This window comes from Amblyomma maculatum, chromosome 11, assembly GCF_055883805.1.
Source record: "Amblyomma maculatum isolate TAMU_Amacu chromosome 11, ASM5588380v1, whole genome shotgun sequence".
In the NCBI taxonomy this organism is placed as follows: Eukaryota; Metazoa; Arthropoda; class Arachnida; order Ixodida; family Ixodidae; genus Amblyomma; species Amblyomma maculatum.
Genome location: NC_139354.1, coordinates 116,153,008 through 116,163,152, shown reverse-complemented (window position 1 = coordinate 116,163,152; position 10,145 = coordinate 116,153,008). Strand labels below are relative to the sequence as shown.

At 46.7% G+C, this 10,145-nt stretch overlaps 1 protein-coding gene across 1 annotated transcript; it reads right to left on the bottom strand.

The window, feature by feature from the left end:
- Window positions 1-8,685: 8,685 nt before the first annotated feature.
- Window positions 8,686-9,758, bottom strand: LOC146174796 (uncharacterized). The gene is made up of 3 exons (XM_084585452.1): window positions 9,263-9,758; window positions 8,932-9,150; window positions 8,686-8,842 (listed from the first exon to the last, which is right to left on the bottom strand). Exons 1-3 carry the CDS (start codon window positions 9,436-9,438, stop codon window positions 8,686-8,688), a joined length of 552 nt encoding a protein of 183 aa, XP_084441578.1. The 5' UTR covers window positions 9,439-9,758.
- Between the last annotated feature and the right edge of the window lie 387 nt (window positions 9,759-10,145).

Sequence of the window (10,145 nt, the reverse complement as noted above, 5' to 3'; positions counted from 1 at the left end):
TTCAGTCGTGTCCGACTCTTCGTGACCCTATGGACCATGTCACGCCACGCTTTCCGGTCTCTCACTATCTTCCTAACATCACGTAACTTCATCTGCAGTGCCTCGAGGATGCCATCTAACCATCGCGTTCGCTGCCTACCCCTTCTCCGGCGACCCTCAACATTTCCCAACATCAAATCTTTATCCAGCGACTCCTCTCTTCTCATCAGATGACCAAAGTAGCTGAGCTTTGACTTTAGAATTTTACCCTCCAATGAGCAGTCAGGGTTTATGGTCGACAATATTGACTGATTTGATCTTCTGGCAGTCCAAGGAACTCTCAAGAGTCTTCGCCAGCACCACAATTCAAACGCGTCAATTCTTCGGCGGTCAGCCTTTTTCACAGTCCAACTCTCGCATCCATACATCACAACTGGAAAGACCATAGCACGAGTTATACGGATCTTGGTTGGCAGACTAATGTCTCTGCTCTTTACTAGGCGGTCAAGGCTAACCATTGCTCTCTTCCCCAGAAGCAGGTGTCTCCTAATTTCATGGCTGCAGTCTCCTTCCGAAGTAATCTTGGAGCCCAAGAAGAGAAAATCTGTCAAAGCTTCAACTTCTTGTCCATTGATGCTCCAGGACTTGATAGGGCAAGTTGCCATGATCTTTGTCTTTTTAATGTTCAGTTTAAGCCCAAACTTCTCACTCTCTTCTTGTACGTGCATCAGAAGTCTTTTGAGTTCCACTTCACTTTCTGCCATTAAAGTGGTATCATCCGCATATCTAAGGTTGTTGATACGTTTTCAGCAGTCTTCACTCCAGCTGAAGACTCGTCCAGACCGGCCTTCCTCATGATGCACACTGCATATAGGTTAAATAGGCAGGGCGACAGTATGCAGCCTTGCCTCACTCCTTTCTCAATTGGAAACCAATCAGTAAGACCATGCCCAGTTCTGACTGTGGCCTCTTGTCCTTCATACAGGTTCCTGAGGAGACAGATGAGGTGAATTGGAACTCCCATCTCTTGGAGAGCTTTCCACAATCTGCTGTGATCTACGCAGTCAAACGCTTTCGCATAATCAATAAAGCAGAAGTAGATGGGTTTCTGGAACTCTCTTGCTTTTTCCATGATCCAGCGAAGGTTGGCAATTTGGTCTCTAGTTCCTCTGCCCTTGCAAAACCCAGCTTGCACGTCCGGAAGCTCCCGATCCACGTACTGCTGCAGCCTACCTTGGAGGATTTTCAACATCACTTTGCTAGCATGCGAAATAAGCGCGGTCGTGCGGTAGTTGGAACAATCTTTGGCACTGCCTTTCTTTGGAATGGGGACGTAAACTGACCTCCTCCAATCCTGTGGCCACTGCAGGGTTGCCCAAATCTTCTGACATAATGTATGCAGAATGTTAACAGCGTCATCATGGTTGAGGTTTTGGAGCAACTCAGCTGGAATGCCATCAGTTCCGCTAGCTTTGTTCTTAGCAAGGCTGGCTAAGGCCCATTCAACTTCACTCTTCAGGATGCCCGGCTCGAGATCAGTAATCACAACCGTCTTATGTTGGGTTTGCACATTCGGGTCCTTCTTGTATACAGTTCTTCTGTTATTCCTGCCACCTCTTCTTTATCTCTGAGGCTTCAGTGAGGTCCTTACCTCCAGTAAAGTTGCTACCAAATCATAGCATTGCACGTATTAACGGTTGTACCTTATTAGCACTAAATTCTTCATTTTTCCAGACGCAATATGTGGAACGCCCTGCCAAACACCATCGTATCATGTACTGATTGTAAATCATTCAGGGTAAAACTGAACGACCAACTTTTGTGAAGGCATCGATGGTGACGTCGGCGGAATTGTGGGCGCGGGGGGGGGGGGGGGGGACAAGGGACAGCGCTTACATTGTCTTGCCTTTTTTCGCGTGTTTAATACTTCATGCATATAACATAGATTTGTATAACAGTTTCGGCATCATTTACTTATGGTATGTTGTTATTTTTATTTTTCATATTGTTCCGTTTAACCCGGCCATGCACTATTTCTCTAGTTTCTGTTTTCTTGTTGTTCCAATGTTTTCCCCTTCTTATTCGCATTGCATATTGAGTTTGCTCCCCCTTATGTAATGCCCTCGGGGGAAAATAAATGAAATTAAATTGCAGAAGACGAACCCTTTCAGAAGGCTCATATGCATGCCGATATTCTTGTGAATCTCCTAATAAAACACATGTAGCACTGCTTTCAAATCGCTTCGGTCACTCAGCTTTTCAGGTACAAGCACTCATCACAATTGCGCAGTGTCACCAAAAAAAAACGCTTCTAAGCGAAGATCGGCAATGACACAATCACCCGCGAGCGGATTGCGGAGAAGAATGAGTATATGAACATGCTATTTTTTTCTTCCGAAGTTCGCGGTAGTTTTCGGTACATATCTGTGCGTTCAATGAACGCTGATAACATGCAAAGTGATAGCGGCCAAGGCGTGGCGATCGTTCATGTTACCCTAGTAGCACAATATGTTTCTGTAACATTGCAGCAACATTGTCAATGTTGTACAATGTTGCGATAACATTGGACTACATTTATCCAACATAATGCGAAAACTTTCAACATTCGATAACGTTGCTGCAATGTTAACAAGTAACATACTGGCAATGTTGCTCTAAAGTGGTCTTTCCACATTGCAGCAATATTGTCAAATGATGTATAAATGTTGAACCACATACGATGACATTGCTATAACATTTACTTTATTGGCTAACTGTCGTTCTTTCAGACTATTTCTGCAGCCCAAACAGAAAAGCCGGTATTAGGTCACTCCAATGACCTTGTCACTTCCCCGCATGGCAATGTTTGTTTATTTTTTAGTTTGAGTGCAACCTTGCATGTCATGTGCATGCGATGAACAGTACAAGTGTACTGAACTTTGTTACACTTAGATAGAAATATATATATATATATATATATATATATATATATATATATATATATATATATATATTTATATGCAATATATTTAGACTGCTGAAATTGCATTATCTTTTAATTAAACATGCGGACTAAAATTATAACTGCTGAAGAAATTTAGTTTTGTTTTCATTAATGCCCCGCAGTCTAATGGTCATGAAGATCGTCGCGAATCCAAGTCAAGTCGAAATCGCGGCCGCACCGAGAGCCATTCCTGCCAAACCGCGTGTAAGCGGCGATCGCGGCAAATTCTTCATGTGCATGGAGCATTTTCCTTCCTTCATGGCTCACGTGTGTTTCCCTTATTCTAGCATAGTTTTCTTGTGGTCGCCGTGTTCTTGCTGCTGTGTTGCATTGCGGCTTCATAAGAATTCAGCTGAAATGACGGAGGCCTGCACAGAGGATAACATCAGTGGTGAGTGGTTCCTAACCTACGTTGTTGAGCTGTGACACGTGTTGCCTGGCACAAAGCCAGTAGCGCATATATGCATGTGTTACCCATGCCCTTCGTGATAGTTTGGTAAAGTGCTACATTCATTGTATCATGAAGAGAGTGAAGTGTTCGCTAAGCGAAGTGTCGATCCGGCAATGACGCCGAAGAATAGCAGAGGCTGTTAACGACGACTAGAAAACTGTTCGGCAGATGTCAGTCCTGATAATGGTCGTGACAGCAGATCATGAAGAGAGTAAAGTGTTCGCTAAGCGAAGTGTCGATCCGGCAACGACGAAGAATAGCAGAGGCTGTTAACGACGAACTAGAAAACTGTTCGGCAGAAGTCAGTCCTGATAATGGTCGTGACAGCTGTCCATGTCTGTATTCATAGAGCAGCGTAAAAATTTTGTAATTAGAGATGTGCCCACCAAGATGCTTAGCTTAGCAATTCGATCTTTTTTTTTTTCAGGGAGGCAGCTTTACTTGTGACAACATCATGATTTGGAAGAGACCCTCATCGTGACCAGCTGGAGGCTACCAGGGCACAAGCATTTTTAGACCTGCTAAATTGTTCCGTCAAATGCTGACAATACTTGTTTGTAGTTTTCCAGTGCAATGGCGCATGTCCAAAGAAGGAAGGATTAAACTAGTCGTAATGACTCTACTGTTCATAATACGTCTGCTTGTTTCTAAATACCGAACTAGGTTGTACTCCTACTTTGTATATTTGTGTCAAGTTTCTGCACAAAATAGTGCTACACTGTGCTTGCGTAAATAGTGTTTGCGTAAATAGTTTACTGAAGTGTTTTATATTTGTAAGCGCAAGTTGGGGGTGAGGGGTGGTGGGTGCATTTTCATGCTATGCTATTGTGCCCAGTAACTGTTCAAAACATTATCTCTGGTTCTTGTTCCTGAGTAGCCTGTGTGTTGTTTTGTAGCTTTGTTGCAAGTTACTTTATAAAGTAATTAAATAAAATAAATCTTGTCTGTGAAATATAGGCCCATGTGGCACATTTTTCAATCTATGCCAATGTGCCTGTGTAAATGTTCAGTATGTTATATATCTGCTTCCTTTTTCTGAATAGGCAGTACTGCTGTTTTATATTTTGTTGCAAGTTTCTGCAATTAATAATTTACTAAAGTGTCATGTTTGTAAAACTCAAGTTGAGGGACATGCACATTTTAAAGCTATGCTGGTGTGCTTAGTAACTGTTGACATTATTTGTGCTTCCTGTTCTTGAGTAGCCAAATCGACTGTGTGCTATGTATGATTGTTGCAAGTTTCTGCATAAAACGATTGTCTTGAAGTAAATGTCTTACATTTGTGAGACTAGCTGCTGTATGTCAAGCTAATGAGTATACTGGAATCAAGCTTGCTGTTAGGTTAATTGAATAAATTCTTGACGTATAAAATACCGCTAAAAAACAAATGATGGTTATTTGTAATGCACATGCATATATATAAATCATTCTAATTGCCAGAATAACCACTTTCAGTGCCATTTTCAGGTCACAGCAGCTTATAGCATCTAAATGAGCACTGGTGCAGAGCTGATGAATATTACATTTAAGGTCTCATTCAGAGCAAGCGGCTTGAAAAGTGGGGAAAAGCTGTGTTGTCCCGTGCAGCCTTTTAGGTATTCATACTCCTCCGCACCGCACTGCCGTGCGGCAACGAGTAATGTTCAGTTGCTCAGTCTTGCGACCTTAAGCTACCATAACCATTGTGGTACGACGATACCATTGCACATGGTTTAGCCTTTCACAAGATAAATTTATTGAACAGCAAGCATCGATAGCTAGTGGCCATCAATGCGGCAGAATATTTCAGTAGCTTGGAATGCTGCCTGAAAGTTTCTGAAACATTACAGTAGCTTTGCAGCAATATTGTACTAACATTGTCATGGGAATGTTGCATGTGTGCGAATAAAATGTTGTACCAATATTAAGAAAATGTTGCAGCCATGTTGCATTAATATTGTCTTCAGAAGTGGCTTAAACATTGACTAAAGGTTGTTGTAACATTGGTGCAATGTTGCTTCAATGTTGTCTTATGTATGTTGCATCAACATGGCAAAAAGAGGACACTAGCCACGTTAAGGCAATGTTGAAAGCAAACATTGCGGCCACATTGAGGCAACAAAGTGTGCTACTAGGGATACCGCCGCGCGAGCCATTTTTTGGTGCGTCTTAATTGTCACCGCGAGCCATAGTCTTTACATGGCATATACATACGTATGATTCTCTCAATAGATATATAAAAAGTGAGCGAAACACCCTCATTAATTATTTGCAACAACTGCGTTCGGGACGTACGTGGCTCAAGCGAGTAGCTGTGGTGAAGTCCGTTTCTTCCGAATTTGCCGGCCTGTACAGCGAGGTTTCCGCTTACGCGGAACGGAGTATCCGCATTAACCGTACGCACTCCGTAGTTACCGCATCATATCAGTGAGGAATCCGAATGCTCCGCACACATCCGTCCGCAATCGCCGTACAGGCTCCGTACACTCCAAATTAGGACATCCGTATCAATCGCATGACGTCTAAATGTTCTCCGCACACGACCATCCGCATCCGCAGCATGAAATCCGTAAGTTCCGCAAGGACTTCCGGAACGAACGTATGAAATCCGCTCGTTTTCTGTAAGTGTGATGCGGAAAACGTACGGAATCCGTACATTTTCTGTACTGCTGCATACGGAGTCATTTCAATAGGGGCGCTTGTCATGCTCGCAGTCTGCGCGAAAAACTGCCATTTTTTCTTTACGACCGTGTGAAACTAAAATGGCAAACTCGACAGTCTTCCGGCTTTTCATTTTTCAGGGATTGCATCTAGAAAGTACACACATCGTATTTGGTCCTTTCCCCAGGTAAACATACGATGCTGCGCGTAGTTCCTGCGCGCAGAAAACGGTCATTTATTCGATCAACTTGCGGCAACGTTTTCTTTCTCGGCAATGAAAAAGCTGTCTTCTAATCACTAATTTAATGTCACATGCTCGTGCTATGACCTCGCGGTTTTGTTTTGTGTGCGCGTTCTCACTGACAACTGGATTTGTACAAGAGGTTAAGTAGATCCAGGGAGGTAATCGGCGTCTACTACAGGCATATTGGGTCGTGAGTGCTAGCCGGCTTTCTGGCCAACTTGGCACGCGGCCGACCGTGAGCAGCCAAATGCCCGAGCAACCGTTGCCAAACAGGTCGGCGTTAAGTCGGGGTTACAAGCTCGGGCCATGGATGCTGGCCGACTTCTGCCCTACCTAGTACATGGCCGACCATGGGCCGCCCATTGGCCGAGCTACCGTGGCCGAATCGGTCGGCGTTCAGTCGGGTGCCCGAGCTTGGGCCTTGGTTGATGGCCGACTTCCGTCCTACCTGGTACATGGCCAACCATGGGCCGTCATTCGACCGAGCACCGAATGCCGGCAGGTCGGCTGCCGACCAGCTGCCGCTGACCGGCCATAGGTCGGCAGTCGGCCAATGCTGCCTGGGATGTGTGTGTGCGCGCTAGCTTTGGCGCGTGTTAACAAACAGACGCGGCGCGCCCTATTTAAAGCGACCGCGCCGCTTGTTGAGTCAGTCAGTCAGTCAGTCAGTCAGTTCGTCCGTGTTTTGTGACGTATTCGCCTGTGCTTCGGCTGGACTCCCGGGGATCGCCCGCTGCTGGCAAGCCCACGGACTTTCAAGGGAGCGGCGCTCGTCTCGTACGGCGGCCACATCGTGACTCTTGAGGCGTCGGACTGCAACAGTGCCCGGTGAACAATTTGGTGTTTGTTTATGTCTCTCTCGTGTTTGATCTGTTGTAAAGCCTGTGTTATTGAATCATTCTGTAGTCGCATGCTTAGCGTTTGTATTCTGTGAACCTCTCGTCTTTGTATTTCAAGTGATCTTGTGTATTCCTTTGTATCGTCTCTTGCTGTGCATAAATTGTGTTTTGTTTGTTACTTCTGACCCCGATCCTTACTCTGGTTTGAACCGGCGACCGCTGGGCACCAAACGACCACCCCCTTCTGTCACTACAAGGTAGCTGAATTCCGGCTGAGCTTGCCACACAGGTCGAGGGCATCTCCTTTGCGACCGGAGCAGCTACCCCCACTCACTCTAAGGGTGTCTGGGAGTGTGCGCATCGTTAATAATACCCCCTAATTATTAACGGGTGACAGCGACTCATCCTTTCCGACAACTGAGGTTCCTCCTAACATCACATCCTATCTTACGGCATTTCAACCCTTCTGCTCCAACTTCAGTGCACACGGACGCAAGTGGCATAGGCCTCAGTGCTGTCCTCGTTTAGCGCTGACGACTGTGAACATGTGATTGCTTACGCCAGTCGGACTCTAAGCAAGACTGAGCACAACTACACCATCACCGAGCAGAAATGTCTCGCGGTTGTTTTCGCCGTGCAGCGGTTTTGCTGCTACCTGTACGGAGAGCCTTTCGTAGTAGTAACCGATCACCATTCCCTATGCTGGCTACTCAATCTCTGTGATCCGTCTAGTCGCCTAGCCCGCTGGGCACTTCGCTTGCAAGAATACGACTACAGCATTTCATACAAAAGTGGCCGACGGCACGCAGATGGAGACTGCCTCTCCTGGTTGCCACCTGCCACGACGGAATGCGACGCGGACAACTTTGATCATTACGTCACTGCTTTATCTCAGAGATTTCCAAATACTCATACCTTTTGAACCGAGGAACACACCGATCAGCATCTGGAGTCGTTCTTAGCTGCTGCTCAAGACCCAAGCTCGAACAGCCAGTTTTGCCTATGCCTATGTGATGGCCTGCTATACAAAAATGTTTACTCTCGTGGCTGCTTGCTCCAGGAAAGTGCCTTGTTTTTTTCACCCAGCCCACGACCAACTTGTCGTCCCCACTCCCTGTACGGCCGCCGCTACCGGCCAACTCTGCGATTACGATACTTCATTAGATAAGAAGGCTGTGAGAATCTGTTTTGCTACAGACTGTCGGTTAATTGAATATTCTTTTTGGCTTTGTTTAAACCTTGACCTGGCTTAGTATTTTACGCTGTGTTTGAATTTTCTTCCCAGGCTTTATTTTTCACTAACAGTTCTACACCTTTCTTGCTTAGATATCTACAAGTTCTGGCACTTTAGAGGAATGAGATGTCTGTTCTTAAACAGTGCCACAAAACAGACACTTGACGCAGTGCATAACTTGGCGTTCATAAAATAGCATTCTCGATTTTTCCACCTTAAAAATAAACGCACTTCCATGCACCACTCGAAGCAGTGCGCCTGCACACGTGATAAAGTTTAGAATACAGCATGCAGTGAAGCGACAATCACCTGAGATTAAAGGGGGGGGTGCCTGAATCCCATGTAGCTCGCCGACGGAAATTCACGCCGAACCCGGCAAACGACGCAGGCTGGCAGGACCACCCTGTTGCCTTCGCCTAGCCTGCCCCAAATCCACTTGGTAAACAAGCGGTAGGCTATGAAGCGGTGCTGCCTGAAAATACCACGCTTTACAGTAAACGGATCATACACACACAAAAAAAATAATGCGAATCTGTCACCTGACGCTTCCGCACTACCTACTTGTTTACATCTCCGTCTCCATCGATGTTCGCTCCCTCCTCCTCTCGTGCAATGTGCACAGCCCGAAGGACTTCGGGCGTTAGGCACACGCTTTGGAACGCTGGGTGGATCGTAATGCAGCCGCCGTCCTGCTGGCACACCACCAGCACCTCCGGCATGCTGCGGCAGCACACATCTTCTTCAGGTGTGGGCATGCTTTCGCAGCGGCCGCAGCGGCACCTGCGCATAAGTAAAATGTGAAAAGGCCGCGAAGCAAACACGAAATGGCATTTCGTGAAATAAGAAAGTTGTAATAACTTATGTGCAGTGGCGCGTGCGCCACGGAACGCACCATAGTAGGCCGTCGTCTCCGTTGCCAGCGGGTGGTTCAGAAGGGCCAGTCGATGGCGTGCTGCTGTCGTCGCTGTCTAGCGGATCACGAAACGGAGTATAATCATATGGATCAAAGTCCAGCTCGGCAGCGGCTTCACGCAGCCTCGCTTCGAGCTCGGGATCCATGCGATCCATGGCGACCGACACGCGAACCGCCGCTCCGCAAACACGAAGGGGAAAAAATCGGAGCACTACCGGAAGTAAACAAACCGAGAGTCGGTGGCGTCACTTCGTGACGCATTATGGGCGGGGCGTCGGCCCGGACATTTTCTTTTTTTTTTTGGCCGGCGCATCGGCGTGTATGAGTTGAGGGCTACAGTGACGGGAGAGGAGGAGCGTCATTTTTAATATGGAATATCTGCGCTATTAAAGATGTTAGCCTAAAATTTTTTTGCGCTTTGCTGACTAGCGAAGGCACGCCGACCGCTCGTGCGCCTTTCTTAAGCACGGCTTCAAGCTTTTCTTGGGCCCTTTAAAGAGGTCCGTAATGGCCTCTAGGGATGACGTGTCCAGACTATGGAGGGCCTTGTTAGAAATTTGGTTTGCTCCTGGTGCGGAGCTTATGTAGCGCCGCACAAACTTCCCCCAAAATGATATCTGCGTCAAGCACAGAATTAAGGGCGCCGATGTAGGAAGGGGGGGGGGGGGGGGACGGAGGGGAGGTGCAGAGATAGCGATCTCGAGTTGCAAGAAGGAAATCGGAATCGGATAGTGGTGAGGATTGTAGGAGGCGCGCCACATCCCTGCTTTGCGTGGCCTTTGCATGCGATGGGTCAAGGAGGACACGTAGGAGTGTCCACGTATCCCTCAGCCCGAGGTTAGCAGCCATGCGGTCGCAGGTC